The 21795-nt window shown below is 52.1% G+C and overlaps 3 protein-coding genes across 4 annotated transcripts in view; 2 read left to right on the forward strand and 1 right to left on the reverse strand.

Moving 5' to 3' along the window:
* Positions 1-570: 570 nt before the first annotated feature.
* On the reverse strand, positions 571-12098 carry CES2 (carboxylesterase 2). The gene is made up of 12 exons (XM_008050638.1): positions 11902-12098; positions 7044-7248; positions 6004-6136; positions 5215-5348; positions 4875-5133; positions 4358-4456; positions 3931-4071; positions 3200-3280; positions 2788-2932; positions 2225-2362; positions 1184-1256; positions 571-757 (listed from the first exon to the last, which is right to left on the reverse strand). The coding sequence occupies exons 1-12, from the start codon at positions 11975-11977 to the stop codon at positions 571-573; spliced, it is 1671 nt and encodes a 556-aa protein (XP_008048829.1). The 5' UTR covers positions 11978-12098.
* Positions 12099-13189: 1091 nt separating this feature from the next.
* Positions 13190-15168, forward strand: FAM96B (family with sequence similarity 96 member B). 2 transcript variants are annotated; one of them, XM_008050639.1, is made up of 5 exons: positions 13190-13393; positions 13551-13630; positions 13852-13977; positions 14418-14463; positions 14940-15168. In XM_008050639.1, exons 1-5 carry the CDS (start codon positions 13246-13248, stop codon positions 15035-15037), a joined length of 498 nt encoding a protein of 165 aa, XP_008048830.1. In that variant the 5' UTR covers positions 13190-13245; the 3' UTR covers positions 15038-15168. The 2 variants fall into 2 exon arrangements, with proteins under 2 accessions (XP_008048830.1, XP_021564582.1); XM_021708907.1 differs by having other exon boundaries at positions 13209-13393; positions 14418-14469.
* Positions 15169-21671: 6503 nt separating this feature from the next.
* RRAD (RRAD, Ras related glycolysis inhibitor and calcium channel regulator) overlaps positions 21672-21795 on the forward strand; it is a 2926-nt gene continuing 2802 nt past the window's right edge. The window contains exon 1 of the mRNA XM_021708915.1: positions 21672-21710. Within this exon, the coding sequence (XP_021564590.1) occupies positions 21672-21710 (39 nt within the window). The remainder of the gene's footprint in view (positions 21711-21795) is intronic.

Raw genomic sequence — 21795 nt, forward strand, 5'->3', positions numbered from 1 at the left:
TTATAGTATTTTTGTTACAGCAGCCTGAACAAACTCAGACACTAGGGCTTCTGGCTTCAAAGTTTTCTGTTGACCACTTACAGATATGAGAACACATGGGAAACTTGCAGAGAAGTGGACACAGGCTTTTTTTTTTTTTTTTTTTTTAGTCAGGTTCTCACTTTGTTGCCCAGGCTGTTCAGTGACACAATCATGGCTCACTGCAGCTTCAACCACCTGGTTTCAGGTGATCCTTCCACCTCAGTATCCCAAGTAGCTGGGACTACAGACATGTACCACCATGACTAGCTAACTTTTTTCTTTTGTTTATTTGTAGAGACGAGGTCTTGCTATGTTGCCTAAGTTGGTCTCAAACTCCTGGGCTCAAGCAATCATCTCGCCTCAGCCTCCCAAAATGCTGGGATTACAGGCATGAGCCACTGCACCTGAGTAGGCTTCTGAATGAACCTGTGGAAGAACGGAAGAATGGATGAAGGAATCAACTGCTAGTTCCTCAGTGGGTTTGTGTGAGCACATCAGGCAGACCCCCATCTGCAAGCAAGTCCACCTCTCACTCCCCGACGCAGGGAGCTACAGCTCTGTGTGCTTCTTCTCGGCATCCTTCAGCTCCTGGATCTTCTGGGGCAGGCTCTTCATCCAGAACTGGAGCCTGTGTGCCTTCAGGTCCCGGCCCACTGCAGGCTGTAAATCTAGCTGCAGGTATTGCTCTTCCTGGTCGAACTTGGGCCAGAGGGGCAGTCCCTCGCCATTGGGGTCCCTGTAGACATGTTCCCCCCAACAGGGGAGTGCCAGGGTCACTCTGAGCCCTGCCAAACCCAGACCTGAGTGCCCTGACAGGTTAGGCAAAGCAGTCAAGGAGGTCAGGTGGGACTGTGCATGGGGGGGGGGTCCAGAAATAGGAAAGAAACTACTGCCTACTAGTGTCAGCTCCATGTGGGATCAGGGCAACCTGATCTGTTTTGTCCCTCCCTCCCGCCCTGACGGTACCACAGCACTATCACCTGCTCTGCAGGCAGCACATCAGCACCCACACAAGCCCTCAGTCCTGTGTGTCCTGGAGCCGGGGAAGGGGCTATCATGTGATTAAGGACACATGCATGCTAATGAGGTCACCAGAGACAAGGGGAGCTCTGGGTGGGTACCAGCTCCCTGGGGAGGTTGAGGCAGGAGTACACCATCTCACCCATTTCGAGCAAAGTTGGCCCAGTACTTCATCACTTTCCTGATCAGCAGCTCCTCCTCCTCAGTGACTTTAACTGCAGAGAGGAAGGGGTAAGTGTCCACGACAGGGCCAACCCCAGTCCAGCTGCTCGTTCATGCGCCACACTCAGCATCCCAGGTATAGCTTGTTCCTGGCCCCTACAGGCCTGCTTCTCTGCACTTCCTCCACTATTCTCAGAAGCCAGGCCCTCCCCTTTCTTTTTTTGAGTTGGAGTCTCACTCTGTCGCCCAGACTGGAGTGCAGTGGCCGCTCCCGGCCACCGCAGCCTCCACCTGCTGGGCTCCGGCGATCCTTCCACCTCAACCTTCCGGGTAGCTGGAACTACAGGCGCGCGCTACCACGCCCGGCTAATTTTTTGATTTTATTGTAGAGATGAGGTCTCACCTGCCCAGGCAGGTCTCGAACCCGCGGGTTCAGGCAATTCACTCACCTCAGCCTCCCAAAGGCGCGGGATTACAGGCTGAGCCACCGAGCCCGGCCCTCCCCTTTCTTTTCTTTTTTTTTCTTTTTTCCTTATAGACAGGGTCTCACTCCATCACCCAGGCTAGAATGCAGTGGTGAGATCATAGCTCACTGCAGCCTCAAACTCCTGGGCCCAAGTAGCTGGAACTGCAGGTGAACCACCACACTCAGCTAGTCCTCTCCTTTTCCAAACTCTTCTCCCTCAGTTCAGCCTCTAGCTGACTCCATCTTGGCTGCATTCCTGGCTCAGATGGCCCTTTCCTTTTGACAATGAGAGTCATTTAAGAAATAAATGCACCTTTGAAATGCACCCCCCCTACACCCATGCCAGACACTCATGATAGGATGTGGGAGGTGGGGAGAGACTCTTCAGGCCACAGTCTGAAGAGTCTTGGATTCTAATCCCGGCTTGACCTTTTCAGCTGTAAGATTTTGGACGCCTGATCATGTCCTCTCTCTGATCCTCTTGCTTTATCCATATACCTCTCAGGAACCCAGCTAGCAACCCATCCCACCTCCTAGGGAGGGAGGAAGACTCACCGTTGCTGTTCCAGAACAAGCTTCCAAAAACAAAGGGAATCTCATCTCCATGGTCTGCCTTCACGTAGGGTGGCCTGATGTTCTTAAAGAAGCTGGGCTGATGCTGGAACTTGTAGAAGTAGACAGGCGCATGGGAACCTGGGACGGTGGACAGGCCATGATATGGCAGCCCCTCACCTGGAGTTTTCCTGTGTCACCGATGGTGACACGATATCCACATCTAAAGCTGGCTGGAATCTGTGCAATGGGGTAGGGTTGTCCCAGACTGGAGTGGGGCCAGTGGGAAGGGCCTGGGTTAAATCACGGCCGTGGAATTCCTAGCTGTGTGGTCTTGGGCAAGTCACTGGAGGTCACTAACTTCCATCACCTTGCTGGAAAATAGGGGAAGTGTCTTTCTCTTAGACTAGCCATGAGGATTGACTGAGCTGAGGGACATCAAAGTGCCTGGCTCCGGGGACCCAATGAAGATGTGGGTGGGGATCTGGACACCAGTGGATCTCACCCAGGCCCTATAGTGCTGAGCTGCCCCCTGCCAGCCAGGCCTCAGGTACGAATGTACTCACGCTGAAAATACGCTACTTGAAGTGCTGGGATGATGAACATGAAGTCCCCCATCATCTCCCGGAACTGGGCTTGGAGAATCTGGGGGTCCTCACTGTTCCCCGTGTACTCCTCCATCAACAGGTCACCAAATTCAGGAGGCAACATCTACCCCAGTTAGGTAAGGAGGTAGAGGCAGGTTAGGCTGGCTGCCAGGGACAGAGAGGCAGCAGCCTCGGGGGTGGGGTGATAGGCCACAGAACAGGGACTGGGGGAAAGAGCCAAACTCTGAGGCGACTCCATCCACAAACACACATATATCCTGGCCTTTGCTCATGGGGATCGCGGCATGGGTAGGATATCTGGGGGATGAGCTTCCCCTGCCAGACAGGAGAGGAACCCCTCTCCATTGGGGCAGGGCCCCAGGAGCCTCACCATTTGTTCTGACGTTTTCTGCAAAGCAGCTTGCAAGGCTTCTCTGTCTATTTCCATCTGGGTGTTACAGACGCCCATGACCTGAGGGGCAAAGAGAGAGAGTATTGTTGCTTTTTTTTTTTTAGTTGGAGTCTCACTCTGTTGCTCAGGCTGGAGTGCAGTGGCACACTCATGGCTTACTACAGCCCCACTCATGGCTTACGGTAGCCTCAAACTCCTGGGCTGAAGTGATCCTCCCACCTCAGTCATCTTCAGTAGGTGGGTCTACAGGTGTATACCACCATGCTTGGCTTATCTGTGGACTTTCTAATACATTGCATTCTTTTTTTTTTTTTTTTTGAGTTGGAGTCTCACTCTGTCACCCAGACTGGAGTGCAGTGGCCACTCCCGGCCACCGCAGCCTCAACCTGCTGGGCTCTGGCGAGCCTTCCACCTCAGCCTTCCTAGTAGCTGGAACTACAGGCATGCGCTACCACGCCCAGCTAATTTTTAAAAAAAATTTATTGCAGAGATGAGGTCTCACCAAGTTGCCCAGGCGGGTCTCGAACCTGCAGGCTCAAGCAATCCACTCACCTCAGCCTCCCAAAGTGCGGGATTACAGGCTGAGCCACCTAGCCCGGTGAGAGAGAGTATCGAGTTGGGGGTGGCATAAGCCTGGAGCAACGAAGCCCTGAAGCCCTCCCTACCAGATGGGCTCCCTAGGTGCCTAGGGCCTCGGGGCTGGGTCTCACCATGGGGATGATCCAGCCATACTCATCGTTATTGACACCAATGATGCTGGGGACAGGTTGAAAGTCGTCAGACGCCAAGAGCTCCTGGGGGTGCCTGGGCAGGAAGGCCCCATCCACCATGCCTGGGATGAACTTGAAGTGCTGGGGGGCATGCAAGGCCAGGGAGCAAGGTCAGGTCCCATCATTTTCTGATGCCCTCTGAGTGCCTTCCATCCCTTCCTGGTCATCCCAGGATGCTCGCACCCCACTACCTCCAGGAGACACTATGCCTGGCTCCACATGCCCGGTCTCCATTTCCCATCCAGATCTATGAGGACACCAAGACATGGCGGTCAGGTCACTTATCCAGGGGTTTAAGGCACCCAGGCCTGCCTGCCCCACATTCTATTGTGCCCCTTCCTCCACACCCACATCCGCATAGTCCGACCTTGTTAACAGCCAGAATCTCCTCTTCACTCTTGCCCCGCAGGCAGCCTACCCGGGCCTCTGAGTCAATCTGGTTACAGGAAGACAGGTTGGCCACGATCTGCAAAGGGACCAGGTAGGGGCTGACTTATTCTTCCAAGTAGGGGAGAGGAGTTTGCCCAAGGACCAAGCTGGGGGCAGGGGCACCCCACATCTCACAGGGTGCTGTGTGTGAAGCCCTACAGTTTTAAAATTGTTCCAACTTCCTAAATTCTGAGAATGTTCAGAATTGTCAGCCAGAGGGGCCATCCCACCTGCTTAGATGATTCTGCCCATATGGGGAACCGCCCAGGACAGCAGCTTTGCACAGAGGACACAGAGTTATGTGGATTTTAACCCTTGAGCACCTAAGGAATCCCCAGGAAGGTGGCAGTTCCCAGGGACCCCAATAGTCTTTGTTATCTGCATTTAACAGACAGAGGCTCTGAGAGGGAAGAGGGGAGGCAGCAGGCCTGGGCTTCTATGCCTGAGGCACTCACTGAGGAGATCACATCAGATGAGCTGGTGATGAGGTCGGGCAGCAGGGCCACACCACTCTGCATGATGGCACCATGGAAGAGTCCTTGGGACATGGGGGACACGACATGTGAGGATACACTCGTGCCACCCGCAGACTCGCCAAAAATGGTGACACGGTCAGGGTTGCCTCCAAAGTAGGCGATATTCTGCTGCACCCAGCGTAGCGCGGCCACTTGGTCGAGGTAGCCCCAGTTGCCAGTTGCGTGCTTGTCTCCAGTGCTGAGAGGTGGCAGGACAGAGATCACAGGGCTGTCCTGGCTCCGCTCAAACCTGCGCTGCCCAGCCCAGTCCCAGTCTCACCTGAAGAAGCCCAGGACACCCAGGCGGTACTGGATAATGACCACTACCACATCCTCAAAGGCTGCCAGCATGGAGCCATCGTACATGGAAGCCATGCCCTTAACAAGTGCACCACCATGGATCCATACCATCACCTGGAGAAATCAAGGAAGATACCACGTGGCTCCCATCCAACCCAAACCACACCAGGGCTGTTCCCTAGACCAACCACTGCTTTGGCCCTGCCCACATCTGTCCCACATAGAACTAACTCCAGCAAGACTTCATGACCTAGGCCACGGGTGAGTGGACCAAGTTCTATCAGGAAGACCAAGCCTCCCAAACTTTGAGGTCTACCCCATGTGTCAAAGCCTGGTTCCATTATTCTCAGAACCCTCACAGAAGTGGAAAGAAAAGGAGTATCTCCCTGTTATCCCACACGAACATTAACTGAGAATGTCCTCCATTCTCAAAGGCCCAGCAGGTCATCCATGGCGGGGTTTTTGGGGACCTCAAAGTGCAGCCCTCAGGCACCTGAGTGGGTCTCCTGGCATAAGTTCATTGTATGAACTCAGTGAGTCCATCTCAGGGCCACAGCCTTTGACCTCTGGCAGCAGCCAGAGCTCTGTGACCCCATGCCCAGGGATCAGCTGCCCTACCCACCCTGGGTAAGAAGCACTTCTTGGGCCTAATGGTAAGATCCTCAACAGGGACCACACTTCATCTGGGTCCAAGTTGATAGTGTCCTTTCTAATCTTCTTGCAGAAAAAATGTCCCCCCCTCCCCGGCCGACTGTTGCCTGACACTCACAGGCAGGTTAGAGCCCTCATGGGCATGTGCAGGTGTGTAGACGTTGAGGTATAGGCAGTTCTCAGACATGGGGGTGGGAGGCAGGGTCAGGCCCAGAGACTCTGAATTCATTGAAGTGAGGCTCTGCAGACACCTGGTAGCCATGGCAGATAGTTAGTTCAGGGACTGTGCTGTGGCTGAAACCAGACCCTAGATCCAGATTTGCTCCCAGCCCCCTTCCCCAATATCCTGCTTATACATGATCCTTCTCTAAAGTCCCTTCTCACCAAGTTACAGGCCATAGGCTTTGAGGAAGTTGGGTCAGAACTTGGTCGTCCAGGGAGGCCTCAGGGTTGTTGAGGATCTTGGATACCACTAACCACTGGCTGCATGCATTGACATTCACCACTGTATCCCTGTACCCACCCAGGTCTGGTATAGGGGAGTAGCCCACACAAATGCTACATGAATGAATGGTTGTTAATTTCTCATGAGAAGCTCAGTGACATCCCTCATTCCAAGTATAGAATCTCAGGAAACCTCATCACTCCCCAAAGACTTGAGTTTTAAGAACATACACATGTCCCTTGACCAATGACACCTAACTCTGTCAGTTGACACAGTGACCATGGAGAGTGGGGGTCCTCAGAGAGCCTCCACTGCTGCCTTCCTCAGGGATCCGCAGTATCTGCTGCTAGAGTCAGGGGTTCCTACAAAGTTCATCAGGCCGACCTGAGCCTTTCTCAGAAACACCTTCTACTCATGACAGAGAACACTTAGCATAACCAGAATCTGGGGGAGATGTGTGTCTCAGCTCTTCCCTTCAGCACCTGAAGCTAATGCCCTCTGAGTGCCAAGCTCTGAGCCAGGAGGCAGGGAAAGTTATTCCAGCACCCGGGTCTCAGCATGCTCATTGGAAAAAATACATGTGGAAATCCACCAAACTCAAGCTGTGGGGGTTTAGATGAAATGACAACTGAAGCCTATGAGCTCAATACTCCCACTCCCGCTCCCGCCCCCGCCCCAGGGCTGGCATTCCCTAGACCCCTGGGAGAGCTTACATGGCCGGGTGGGAGGTTCCATCCCTCACGCCACTCCAGGATTCAGGAGGTTCAGGGGGTGCAAATCGCAGCGGCCCTAGAGGTGGCTTCGCAAAGGGGATTCCCAGAATGGCATGGACCCCCACGTCACTGCCCTTCACATGGATGAGGCTCCCCCGCACCTGCCCCATGTGCGTGGTCCAGATGGGGCTGGCAGAGTCCTGGCCTTGAACAGAGATGTAGAGATTAGTGTTGGGACAGCCCTGCCAACTAGCTACCCCCCCCCATACTGATGGTATTGTCACTTCTTTCCCATCCAAAGCTCAGCTCAAGAGACCCTTATTCACAAACAGTGGCTTTACAGACTTTCTACTTAATACTGTCCCCTCCCACTCCACTGTCCTGGGCCTGTCCTCAGCCTATCCCACCAGGCTCACTGAGGATTCTTGGGGCTTGGCACCATCATTCAGCCCCAAGAGCTTCAAGCAAATGATCACATGCGCTTGATGGGGCCAGAGCGTCCTTTCAACTGTGTCAGATCATGTGAAGAATTTGTGGGACTCAGACAGGCAAGGGTCCTGTTCTTAGGTATCTCATGCTCAAGGTGGCAAGAAATGACATAAAGAAAGCATCCTCCAAACAAGGAATGATGTAGATGAAAAGAGCTACAAGAGTGACGTGCAGCTGTGACGAGGACACAAAAAGCACAGCCTGCCTGCTGTGGGAATCAGGGAGGGAGGAAGTGATCGAAAGTCACTAATGGAGAAGGCCAATATTCTTAAGACATAAAGCTTTTCTACAAACCAATAAGAAATATGCCAGCTGCGCAAAAGAAAAAAGTGATGAAAGAATATGTTATGAATAAGCCATACAAGTAAATCTCTCTTAAACAAATGAAGAGATGTTCATTTCATTCATGGTAAAAGACATGCACATTGAAATCTCCCTGTGATGTGAACTACTTATTTTGTCACAAAGAGCAGGACAATCACACATTGCATATTTTCTGTTGGAAGTACACAGCACCACATATGAAGTAGTCTTGCTAAAAAACAAAACAAACAAAGTAAAACTAACAGCTGAATCTGATCAAGCCTCTGGCATACAAATTCAAGTTTACAGGGCATATAGGGAACAGAGGGACAATTACAAGACACCACTGATATACAATCAGCAAAACCCAAACAGTGGATCCCCTCTGTTTTCTGCAACACAACAACAAAATTAGAAAGAAAAGAAAAGGGAGTCACGGGAAATCTGAAGATTTAAAGAGATTCAAGAGACACACACAAGTAACATAATGAGAAGTGCTGGTAAGGATGTGGAAAAATTGGAACCTTAATACTTTGCTGGTAGGAAGGTAAAATGGTACAGCCAGTTCGGAAAACAGTCTGGCAGTTCTTCAAGGGAGTAAACAGAGTTACCATATGACCCTGCAATTTTACTTCTAGGTATAAACCTAAGAGAATTGCAAACATAGGTCCACACAAAAACTTGTACACTAATGTTCATAGCAGGGTTATTTGTAATAACCAAAAAGCAACTATCCAAATCTCCCTCAACTGATAAACGAATCAATAAAATGTGGTATATCTACATGATGGACTATTACCCAGCAACAAAAAGGAATGAAGTTCTGAAACATGCTACGATATGGATGAGCCTTGAAAACATTAAGCTAAGTGAGAGAAGCCTCACAAAGGACCATATGTTGTATAATTTCATTTACATGAAAAGTCCATTATTAGCATATTCATATCCATAGAGACAGAATGCATATTGGTAGTTGTCTAGGTCCGAGGTTGGGAGAAAGGGGGCATAGATGCAAGTATACTAAACTCTGTAAGTATATCTATTTTTATTTTTATTTATTTATTTTTGTTTTGTCTTGTTTTGAGTTGGAGTCTCACTCTGTCACTCAGACTGGAGTGCAGTGGCCGCTGTAATCCCAGCACTTCGGGAGGCTGAGGCAAAGGGATTGTTTGAGCCCAGAAGTTCAAGATCAGCCTGGGCAACATAGTAAGACCTCGTCCCTACAAAAAAATTTTAAAAGTAGGTGGGTGTGGTAGCATGCACCTGTAGTCCCAGCTACTTGACAGGCTGAGGCAGAATCACCTGAGTATAGGAGGTCAAGGCTGTGGTGAGCCATGAGTGTGCACAGCACTCTAATCTGGGCAATAGTGAGACTGCGACAAGAAAGAAAGAAAGAGAGAGACAGAGAGAGAGAGAGAGAGAGAGAATGAAAGAAAAACAGAGAGAGAGAAACAGAGAGAGAGAGAGAGAGAGACAGAGAAAGAGGAAGGGAGGGAGGGAGGGAGGAAAGAAGGGGGGAGGAAGAAGAATCTACCAATTTGCAAAGTATAGACTTTTAAAAATCCAGATTTAAAAAAACATAAAATATCATTTATGAAATAAGAACATTTGACTATATATTTGAGAACATACTGTAGTGTATAAATGCACATATGTGTACACGCACACACACATTCCTTTTAGTAGGACATGATGAAAAATTTATAGATGACATGCTATCTGAGATCTGCTTCAAGTTATAATGCAAAGGAGAGGTGGCAAGTCTAGGTAAAACTAGGTTGTCCAAGTCTCATCCTTGTTGAAGGTGGATGATAGGCACATTGGATTTGTTGTACTATTCTCTCTACCTCACATTGGGCTCACCCCATGGTGCTGTCTGTGCAGCCCTCAAGCAGCCCCAACCCCCTCTGTGCACAGGGAGGTGTCCAGTTAGGCCTATGTTTCCCCTATTGTTGTTTTCTCCACCGACTCCCACTTCCCTGGCATTTTCCCTCCTGCAATCTTAGGTTCTGCCTCTGCAGAATTGGGGAAATCTGAGCCCACTTCTATAATAAAAAGCAAAAAAATACAGAAGTCTCAGGGAGCTAATGGTACCCTATATACCTATCACCATGGATCAACATGTTTGATGCCACGTGGTGTGGGTGAGGCCAGGGTCAGCAGTCACTCACAGGCGCCAGAGAGGACAATTTAATAATTTCTTTCCAAGTCAAAAGGCCCACTTCTCTTCCCAGTAACATGCTGCCTACACAAAATTCCCTGCTGGATGGGATGTCTATTCATGTAATTCACTGCAGCCACTGGCCACTGATGCCCGATGCTTGTCACAGCAAAGGACAAAACCCGCCGAACTGTCCCTGATTAGAGATTTGTTCTGTCAACAATGCTTTATCCTTGAAGAGAAGCCCTTCCTTTAAGTGGCATAAGAAAGCTCTATTACCCAGGGGTGTGAGGTCAATTTCTGTGTCAGGAAGTAGAAGAGTCTGGCACAAGAAAGTGGGTGAGTTTATGACCATTTAGGTGAAAAATAAGGACAAGTACATATATCCATTCTTGGATAAACTGCAGGACATTGTGTCTAAGGCCCTGGAGATCTTGATGACCCCTGTAGAGGAGCCAAGACTGGCAGGACAGACAAAAGTGGGACCTACCACCTGTACCTTCTTATGGCTTATCATTTAGTCTTTCTGAATGTAGGTCCAACTCAGAATAGTATCTTATTGATTTATTTTTTTGAGTCGGGTTCTCACTGTGTCACCCAGGCTGGAGTGCAGTGCATGATCACAGCTCACTGCAGCCTCGACCTATTGGGCTCAGGCAATCCTTCTGCCTCAACTTCCCGAGTAGCTGGGATTATAGGTGCATGCCATTATGCCCAGCTAATTTTTTTTTTTTCCTGTAGAAATGAGGTCTTGCTATGTTGCCTAGGGTAGTCTCAAACTCCTGGGCTCAAGCAATTCTCCCTCCCCAGCCTCCCAAAGTGCTGGGATTTCAGTTGTGAGCCACCATGTCTAGCCCCAAATAATATTTTAAAATAGCTGTGAGGTGAGGCAGGTTTTTCTGCCTGGTCACGGACTGGTAAGGAAGGAAGCCCTGTGGGGATGTGTTTGGGGCAGAGGTGAGTGTTGACTCCTACTGGGAAGATTAGACTGGAGGAGGGTGGGGAGAGAGAACCAGAACAGTTGGGAGAGTTTTGAGTGAGAGGATCAAAGTCCGCAGATTCATCCTGAGCTTCTGATAAGGGCCTGGAGAAGCCTGGCAGGCACAAAGTACCATCACCTTTGCCCTGGAATCCAAGCTATGCCCTCCCCTGAGCAGGGTGCATGGGATGAGAGGACTCTATAGCTTCTTTTTTTTTGAGTGGAAGTCTCACTCTGTTGCCCAGGCTGGAGTGCACTGGCATGCTCATGGCCACTGCAACCTCCATCTGCTGGGCTCAGGCGATCCTTCCACCTCGATCCTTCCACCTCAGCCTTCCAAGAAGCTTGAACCACAGGCATGCTCCACCACGCCCAGCTAATTTTTTTTTTTTTTTTAAACCCCTGAGCTCAGGCAATCCTCTGGCCTTCCAACGTGCTGGGATTACAGGTGTCCGCCTTCCTATGATGTCTTAGATAGGCTTAGGATGTGGCACCAGGGGACAGGGGTTTCTGTATCCTCCAAGGGACAGTACTTTTGCTTGGGGCCCTCTTGGAGGGGGTGCAGGCGCACTCCCCACATCTCCGCCAAGGACTCGACTTAAAGCTAGATGGCTGTGGGAAGGTATTATTTCTGTTATCACCCGCAGGCAGCACCAGTTATAGCCACAAATACAAGAAGGAAATGTACTAAATTCTTCCACATCCCGAGGCTGTGGTCTCTGTCCCAGCGCTTCTCTTGTACTTGGCTCTCTCCTCGCCTTTGTGCCTGGTGGCCCTGACCCTGTCTGTTCCTTAAAGTTCCCGCGCTGTCATCTCCACCAGCATCTACCTCCTAAGCACTTTCCCTCCCGCAGTCTCCGGTTCTGCCTCTGCAGAATTTGGCAGATCCGACCCCGGCCGCCGTCGCCCCTCCGCAGGAGCCTCACCCTGGGCCCCGACGAGCAGAAGCAGGAGCCCACAGGCCACAGCGCTCGGCAGCGCGCGCAGTCGGTCTAGCCGCATGGTCCGCTCGCGAGTCTGCTTTTGCACTGCCGGCGGGCACGCTGTTTTTCACCCAGAGCCTGCCCGGGGTCCAACCTGCTGCGGATTAGTGCCCGCCCAGGGCCGGAATTTGGAATGGGCAGGGAGTAGGAGGGCGCACAGGGTTGGGCCAGCGAAATGTGCCAGACGAAGAGGGACGGAGATGTCAAAGGTCCCGTGGAGAGCCAGTGGCAAGCAGGCGCGGGCGTGGCCGTTTCCCCTTTGCCCAGGCCTCTCTTGGCCTCCTCAGAAGGGAGCCCCCCACCCCCCGCAATACCAGGAATCCTCTCCTCCAACTTGGGGTTACTACGTTCACGGTCCTTGTAGTCACAGGCCCAACGAAGGTGTTGGGGGATGGAGAAACAAGCTGTCATTAGAGAACTCAGAAGGGCTTCTCTGAGGAGGTGCACGTTCAGGACTCCCACAGTTGGAGAAGTGGGAACGAACTTCGATCTGAGTGAAGGGAACTTCTTGAGCAAAGACGGGGAGGCGTGACCGTGCCTTTCGACCGGGAAGCTTCTCTTGTTTTCAGGACTCATAGCTTACTGGATCCCCTTCGTGGTCCCTCGCCCCCTTACAGTCCGCAGCCTGAAGGTCTCCGCGGGCTCCCTCTCTATTCAGTCACGGCCCTTCTTGTGAAATGCACACACGACTGTGGCACTACTTCAGGATTCCCACTTTCCCGCCTCCTTGCCCCTGTGGCTTTCAGTTTCCCCACCTCCCGCCGAGATCCGGTCACGGTCATTTTATCCAGTTGACAAACTTTTGATAAGCGCCTGCTGGTCGGAGCGCTGGGGACTCGGCAGTCCCCGGCTTATGGGGCAGCGGGGGAGGCAGGTGCGTCACTGGGGAATTCCGAACCCTCCCAGGCTAGAGGCAACCGGTCTGGGCAAAGGAGCGTCCAGTCAGCCCGACTCCCTGGAGGAGGCGGTGCGAGGATCAATCTCAGAACACCTTTAGCGCCCCGCAAGAACGGGTCTTGGTCTCTACGTTCCAGCCCCTACGGGCTCGCACAACCCAGCGCCGCCAGAAGGCTTTCACACAGCCTTTGCTCGAGTGACCAGCATTTTCCTGGGTCCGAGTAGCTAGCGTCGCGGTCGCCGCTTCTCTCAAATCGGGGACCAGAGTATCTACGGCGCCGCTTGTCCCTCGCAAGACGCCGTCGCCACGCCACGCCCCCTTCCCGTTCCCCGGAAGTGCGCCGGTAGGAGCGGAAGTGCACGCGGACAGTGGACGGCAGCGGCTCCGCGATGGTGGGGGGCGGCGGCGGCGGGGTAGGGGGCGGCCTCCTGGAGAATGCCAACCCACTCATCTACGAGCGCTCTGGAGAGCGGCCCGTGACCGCAGGCGAGGAGGACGAGCAGGTTCCCGACAGCATCGACGCGCGCGAGATCTTCGATATCCGCCGCTGCAGGGCGCGGGCGGGTTCTCGCGGTCTTGGGGTTGGGGGAGAAGTGATGTCCAACAGATGATGGAGCAGGACCCGGGCCGGGCATTCCTGGCGGAGGGTTCTGAGTGGGCAAAGGGGCCGAGTCCGTTTTCCTTCACTTGCCACATCTTATTCGCTCTATCAATGACCCAGAGCATCCACTGACGCTAGAGGAGTTGAATGTAGTAGAGCAAGTCCGGGTTCAGGTGAGTTACTCCCAGCGTCCGAAGAGACCGAGCTTTTGGGAGAGTTATGTTCAGCTGACGTTCACTCAGGGGGAGGGGATATCTTCTGGAGGGAGGATTGTTGTGCCCATTTTATGGATGATGACACTGAGGCCCATAGACGATAGACGACTTGCAACCTACTAAGAAGGATTTGGGGCTGGGAGTGGCCGTGACCCCTGACATCTCCCCTCCACAACCAGGTTAGCGACCCGGAGAGCACAGTGGCTGTGGCCTTCACACCCACCATTCCGCACTGCAGCATGGCCACCCTTATTGGCCTATCTATCAAGGTCAAGCTTCTTCGCTCCCTTCCCCAGCGTTTCAAGGTCAGTTGGAGCTGAGCCCCAGGAGTGGGACAAGTGTGAGAGTCTGCTACTGAGGAGGGGAACTGGGAGAGCATGAACATGGAGAGGACATCAGAGTGGGGCCTGGAACGATAAAACTGGAAGGAAGCTTTCCCACTCTATGTGGCAACAAGAATAAAGATCTGAGCTGGAAAGTGCAGAAAAGTATTGAGTGTGGCAGGAGGGGCAGTAGGAAGTTGTAGATGAATTTGGACCAGGAATGAGGTACAGGCAGTCACTTAAGTCAATTGGCCAGTTCTTTGGGTAAAGTTGGTGTAAGTTTGGGGTGTAATGGAAGAGTCAGAGTCTAAAAGCATGATTAGGAATAAGGGTCAGCTGGAGGTGGTGCCTGAGTGTCTGGAGGGAGGGAACAGAGGTGGGTGGGAGGGTGGGTGCTCAGGCTCTAGTTATCTCCCTCCCAGATGGACGTGCACATTACACCTGGGACCCATGCCTCAGAGCATGCAGGTAAGTGTGGGCTGGTGATGAATGTGTGGACCTGGGGCCCCAAGTTGTCTAAGGTTTTGTGGGGCAGGATTGAGGAAGGGCGACTGGGTGAGTGTAGTTAGCAGAGATTCAATACAGGTGGTAGCCTAGACCAAAGCTGGCCTGACTTGAGTCTCCTGTGCTTACCATGTCCTCCCCTGCCGTGCTTCTCCCCCAGTCTGTACCCTCCTCCTCTAAGTACATAGGATCAGAGTGTGTTGGGCTTTAGCAATACAGGAGACAGACTTAACAGCCAGTGGGGAGGGGTCCCAAGAAAGCAGGAGAGTTGTGGGCTTAAGTGGTTGCGGAAGCCTGATCAAGGCATGGGGTCCTGGGAAGGAGGTAACAGGTGGACCTTGTTGGTGGGCCTATTCAGTGGCTCAGAGGTAAGGCTGGTTAGCAGCCTGGTCAGAGCCTGGCTTTGACTCAGTCTTTCCCACTCCCTTCTTCCTACCCAGTGAACAAGCAGCTTGCAGATAAGGAGCGGGTGGCAGCTGCCCTGGAGAACACCCACCTCCTGGAGGTTGTGAATCAGTGCCTGTCAGCCCGCTCCTGAGTCTGGCTTTTACCCCCTGGCTTGCACACCAGTGTCCTGGCTCACGGCCTTGTTTTCTTGAATCACTGACAATGAGAAACTAACATTTTGCATTTTGTAATAAACTTTTAATTTATATTCCTTTCCCAGCATGCCTTAGTGTCTTTTATCTTGGACCGTCACTTGGGATTTGGGAGAGGTGCAGTGGTAATGAAGTAGGTTGGTGTACTTCCAAGTTTCCCTAATCAAAGCAAAATCAAAATTGAAAGAGTAGTATACGAATATACCTGTATACCCACAACCACCACTAGATTCAACAGTTGTTGACATATTGCAACACTGGCTTTATTTACTTCTTGTGTAAATAAGGCAAGAGGATTGCTTGAGTCCAGGAATTCGAGATCAGCCTAGGCACATAGCAAGACTTCATCTCTACAAAAAAATTAAAAAATTAACTGGTCATGGACAAAATAAAATTGAGGACAAAAAAGAATAGCAAGCTGGGTGTGGTGGTACACACCTGTAGTTCCAGCTACTCGGGAAGCTGAGGCAGAGGGAATGCCTAAGCCCAGGAAGTCGAGGCTACAGTGAGTCATGACCATGCCACTGCATTCCAGCATAGCTGACAGAGTGAGGCCCTGACTCCAAAATAAAGAAAAAAAGGTCTATGTGTTATATTTGGTTGTTATTTCTCTTTTTGACCTTTTCTAGAATTGTCTTCCCCCATCTTTGTCTTTCTTAACACTGATTTTTTTTAAAGTTGAAGTGGCTGGGCTCCGTGGCTCAGCTTGTAATCCCAGCACGTTGGGAGGCTGAGGCAAGTGGATTGCCTGAGCCCACGGGTTCGAGATCAGCCTGGGCAACTTGGCGAGGCCTTGTCTCTACAACAAAAAAAATTAGCCAGGCGTGGTAGCACATGCCTGTGGTTCTGGCTACTTGGGAGGTTGAGGCAGAAGGATTGCCTGAGCCCAGCCGGTCAAGGCTGCAAGTGGCCATGAGTGTGCCACAGCACTTCAGCCTGGGTGACAGAGTGAAACTCCAACTCAAAAAAAAAAAGAAAGAAAAGTCCAGGTGGCCGGGCTCGGTGGCTCAGCCTGTAATCCCAGCATTTTCAGAGGTTGAGGCAAGTGGATTGCCTGAGCCCGTGGGTTCAAGACCAGCCCGGGCAACTTGGCGAGACCTCGTCACTACAATGAATTAAAAAAAAAAAATTAGTCAGGCGTGGTAGTACATGCCTTGTAGTTCCAGCTACTTGGAAGACTCAGGCGGAAGGATTGCCAATCGCCCAGCAGGTTGATGCTGGGGTGGCCATGGGTATGCCACGGCACTTCAGCCTGGGCAACAGAGTGAGACAACAACTCAGTAAAAAAAAAAAAGAAATGTCCAGGTGAGTTGTCCTGGAGGAGTTCTTGTCCCACGGTCTGATTTGTTCCTGATTTGTGTTGCCTGTAAACTAGAAGTTGGTCTAAAGACCTAAATGAGTTTGGGTTTGAGTGTTTTAATGAAATGAAAACCCTGCCCAGGAGTATCTTATAAACCCATCAGTAGGTGTGTGATGCCAGCTTGTCCTGTTAGCGATGCTTAGTCTGGTCCCCTGGTCAGGGCAGAGATGCCAGATTTCTGTGTTGAGGGGTACCTGAGTCAACCTCTCCATCAGCTCTCCCAGAGGTATGTCACCCCAGATACTGGGCAAGGGGGGTGCACTCTGCACCACAAAGTGATGTGCTCAGGTCTTGGGCCTCTGCCTCTTGCTGGCCCTGTGCCTAGAGTGTATTTGTGGGGCTCAGCCAGTTAGGGACGTCCTTTCCCAGGGGGACATCCCTGCCTCAGTCTCATTCTCTGAGGACAAATGGGAATATTAAGAAGGCTTACCCAGCCCCACACCATCCCTGCAGAGGCTCAGATGTGGGTAGACTTCAAGAAACCTCAGTAAGGAGCCTGGGCTGGGCACTTTACAAATCTGTTCCTGAGGGCCTGCCAACAACATCGGGCCTGTCCTGAGAGTAGGCGTTGGGTCAAGGGCTTTACTCTTAATATTTAGTCAGTTCTCCCTCCAGTAGCTGTTTTTGTTGTTGTTGTTGTTTTGAGGCAGTATTGCTGTGTTGCCCAGGCTGGAGTGCAGCGGAGTGCCTTGAATACCTGGGCTCAAGCTATCCTGCCTCAGCTCCCTGAGTAACTGGGACTACAGGTGTGCATCACCACACCCAATATTCTTTTTGCTCTCAATTTTTAGGTGAGGAAATGAACTTCCAGATAAATACAGTCAGCCCTCCATATCTGTGGGTCCTCTATCTGTGGGTCCCAAGAACAATAGATTAAAAATGTAGTTAGACCTGTGATGTTGGTGTCTGTACTGGACATGTACAGGCTTTTTTCCTTAGCATTTCCTAAACAATGAAGTCTAACAACTATTTACATAGCATTTGCATTGTGTTATACATAACCTAGAGATGATTTAAAGCTTATAGGAGGATGTACATAGATTATATGCAAATACTGTGCCATTTTATGTAAGAGATTTGAGCATTCATAGATTTTGGAATCTGCAGGGTCCTGGAACCAATTCCCCATAGATACCAAGGGACAACTCTAATTTACTTCTCAAGACTTCCAGCTGTGGAGTAAAGGAGACCCTGAGCAGCCTGGCAGTGCTGCCCAGCTGGTAGGAGGCGCTGTTGCCTCCATAGAAGGCCCTATGCCCATCCTCAGCCCCCAACTGCCATTAACACCATCCCAAGAGGAGACTCTGGATCTGGCTGCCCAAGATTAGAGAGATGAGATATCAGCCCATGTTGCCCAGAGTTTTTTTGTCTGTTGTGTGGGGACAGCCATGGCAATCATTTGGGATTGCTCTGTGGAGATTTAAAATGGGTCTGAGCCTGTCTCAGATGTTCCAGACGTTGTATTCCCTGTTTCCCTAGATGAAGAAGTTGAGTGCTCCAGAGAGGCAGGATGACCAGCCAGGCCCTGGGGATCCTTCCGGAGCTGTAGGCCTTGCCATGTGTGTACCTCTGCCCTGACAGTCCCCATCTGTCTGAGGTGGCCATGTTGTTTGTGTTCAGTTGGTGGGGAGGGGGTCACAGGGAAGGCAGATGTCGCTGAGTCATTCAGCTGGCCCTCTTGGCAGCCAGGCCACGATGGGTGAGGGACACCAAACTTCATGCCACAGCTGACATATCAGTCCCCTTGTCAGTCTTGACTCATCTGTGCCTGGCCCCTGGCTGCCTGTAGGGACACCATCTGTGCATACTGGGCCAGCACCCAGGGAATTTTCTGGAACCTCAGCGGCTGTCTGAGGACACAGGGTATAGGGAGGTAGTGAAGTTTGAGGTCTCTGAAACCCTCCCCCAGGTAGGTCTGACTCTTGTTTTTGGTCTGTCACCCCTCCAGCCTTGGTTACCTTGTCTGCAAAATGGGAACAAGTCATAGCTAAATGAGATTGACCCAGGATTAGATGCCATATATGAACATGCCCAGTTCTATTTTTGCTCATCCTCCTGCTTGCAGCACAAGGGGCTGACACATAGTAGGTATTTAGTACAGGTTGGTGGAATGAATGATTGAATTGAAGCTTAGAGCAGAGGGCCTGGGGGCTGTGGTGTGAGGAACCACAGAGACTGAAGCCAAGTTCTCTGCAACATTTTGTTACTTGAGGGAGCAGGAAGAGGAAGCTCCCTTATCTGTAGGGTCCCACAAAAAGGAGATGGGTATGAGGGTAGGGAAAGATAATCTATCTGCATTGTTCCTGAGACCTCTGTCCCACGTCTGGGAAGACCACACCACCTTGAAGAAAATGGAGCTGAAGCAGAAGTGGGCCCATGGATTCACCCAACCTGTCCCATCCAACCAAGATTGATGATGATAAGTGTTTTTTTGTTTGTTTGTTTTTGAGTTGGAGTCTCACTCTGTTGCCCAGGCTGGAGTGCAGTGGCATGCTCACAGCCACTGCAGCCTCGACCTGCTGGTCTCAGGCGATCTTTCCTTCTTAGCCTTCCAAGTAGCTGGAACCACAGGCATGTGCCACCAAGCCTGGCTAATTTTTTTTTTTAATTGTGGAGATGAGGTCTCACCATGTTGCTCAGGCTGGTCTTGAACCCCTGAGCTCAGGCAATCCTCTTGCCTCTGCCTCCCAAAGTGCTAGGATTACAGGCATGAGCCACCGCACCCAGCTGATGAAAGTGTTCTTATTGAGATAGGACCATGGTCCAGGCTTGAGCCAGATCCTTTGCCTCTTCATTTCATGTTATTTATGTCTCATAACAACCTCCGGGAAGAGATGATCCCTGTTCTACACAGGAGAAAACTCAGGCTCAGCCAAGATAAAGGGACAGAGGTGAAATGTCTACCAAGAGGCAGAGCTGGGATTGAAGCCTAGGCTATCCTAGGAGTGGTTCTATCTTATTTGTTCCTTCTGGGCAGCCAAGCCCAGAAAGCTGGTAGGGCCAGGCAGTGGGAGTGGGGATGTCTCAAGGTCATGTCCTGGTGTTGGTCTGTGGGGCCCCTGGCCATACCTAGGCTTGTGATGAGTGTCTCTGGCCTGTTGGGGCAGCTACTGGAATGCCTGGGGCCTGAGTGGCCCTTTGTGGATGCAGTTCCCTTGACAATGAAGAAACACTGCTGAAGTCAAGAGCTCAGATTACCAGAGGGGAAACCCAGCCCTGTTTCCTTGCATGGTCTGCTGGGAAAGGCCACAGCTACCCCCACCCCTGGCCTCTGCTGGACAACCTGGAGTTCTTTATGGTTGTGGTAGGGGGGAGGAGGTTGGCATAAGAGCCTAGACAGGACTCCTGATGGAAGGTGGTGTGCTGACTCTTTAAACTTCTGTCCTCTGACAAGAGGCTCTGCCCATAACTCCCTCTTCCCACTGGACTTTGTCCAGGAAGCCAGAGCCAGTGTGGGGCTGCCCAGGCCTCCAAGATCCCCAAGGACCATGGGGAGGACACAAATGGGCAGGCCACCCCTCAGTCCAGCTCTTGCCTACTTTAGGGACTTTAAGAATAAGAGGGCCTTGCATGAACCCCCTAATCTTATCTAACCAGGCCCTCCTCATTCCAAGGCCTTCTTAGATGTTGCCAAGGAAACTGATGCAGCATCCTGAGAGCCTGGCCCAGGTCTCCATGACAACCTACAACAGCCCACTAGGGTTCATCCTTCTGTGATGTCACCTGAGCCCCAAATGGGTGCCCTCCCACCTTCACCAGACTTGTCACAATCAAACGTCGGAGTCTGTCACAAAATACTTCACAGTCTAGCCCCCAACCCTCACACACCCTGGAGATGAGGCAAGGGAGGAATAGGTCGTGATGCCCAATTTATAGCTGGGCACCCTGAGGCTGGGAAAGAGGCTGGAGGCAGAGCAGGGACTAGAAACCGGCCTTACCATTACATCTCCTTCCCTGTGTTCCTCAGGCCCCTGTCCTAGGCCTGAGGTGGGGAGCTCTGAGCAGTGGTGGCACTGAATGGTGGCTAAGACACTCTGCATTAATGCCCCTCCTGAGCAGGAATCTGAACCTCTAGGCCTGGATGTGCCCTGGATGTGCCCTCAACAGCCGGCCCAGCCTGTGGCTAGAGAGAAGACCTTGACGACTTGAAAGCGGCTGGTTCCTGCTGGCATCTGACACCCGTCTGCCTGGATTTCCCCAACTCTGGGCAACATCCAGTCCAGGAGCAAAACGGCCGGGGCCAGGGCCAGGGCCAGGGGCAGGTTATTTTTAGTAGAGTTGCTGGCAGCTGCTTGGTGGGTGCTGGGAGATGGGGAGGACACTGAGTTTGGTCCTTTCGTATCTCTGGACTGGTGATTCCTCCCCAGATTCAAGCATGCACCTCCACCTGCAACACACTGCCAAAGGGCCTCTCCCCTACCCCCAGCAGCCCTCTAAGGGTCCCAAAGGCTCATGAGGTAACACTGATTCTCACCCAGAAGAATAGGCTCATTAGGGAGACTCTTCAGCTCCAGGACAGAGTGGGCAGTGGGAAGGACCTGGTGTGCGATATAGGAGCCCTAAATTCTAGCTCAGATCTGAGCCCGTGGGGAGTGGGTGTTATGGACAGGAAAGGGTGAATCTCCGTCTAGCCCGTAACTTGTCTACATGCTTGGCAACAGACCAGGACTGGGGATTGGGAGAGAGGGAAGGGCAAATTCACTCTTATGGGGCCAAACCTAATTCTTCCCCAAAGGGGAGTTGCTGCACTTGGCTGGTCCTGTTGTCCGCCGGCCAGCCCCTCTACTCCCAGACAACTACCCACCCCGTCCCTGGCGGGTGGGGCAGGGTCTTGGTGGGTGTGAGGTCCCGGGAGAACAGTTGGGGATTCCCCTGTGGGGGTGGATGGACACGTCAGCCCCCGCAGCAGGGTGGACCGGGGGCGTGGGGCAGGGGCGGAGGCGGGGGCAGACGGAAGCTTAAATAGGCAGCCCTGGAGCCGGGACCCAGCGCGGGCTAAGGCAGCGGCTGCTGAAGAGGCGAGGAACCGAGAGTCCGAGTCCGACTCCGAGTCTGAGAGTAGGTTGTATCCGTGCCCGGATCCCAGTCCTCACCGTGCCTGTGTGCGAGTAGGTGAGTGTCCAGACAGAGCCGGTGGGGTGGCCGCACCGTCTGGGTTGCGAGTGGCTGGACCAGGCTGGGATGGGTCCCGGGTTAGGGCTCCCGGGACCATCATGGCTGGGACTGGGCTGCCGCGGGTCCTCGGCCAGAGCGTGCTGCCCGACTCCGGGTGGAGCAGGCGCGTCCCGGGGCCCGCCTCCTAAGCTTCTCATACCACCATCCCGGTTCCTGGTCCCC

Source organism: Carlito syrichta, unplaced genomic scaffold (genome assembly GCF_000164805.1).
Source record: "Carlito syrichta isolate Samal-C Ts95f unplaced genomic scaffold, Tarsius_syrichta-2.0.1 Scaffold153566, whole genome shotgun sequence".
In the NCBI taxonomy this organism is placed as follows: Eukaryota; Metazoa; Chordata; class Mammalia; order Primates; family Tarsiidae; genus Carlito; species Carlito syrichta.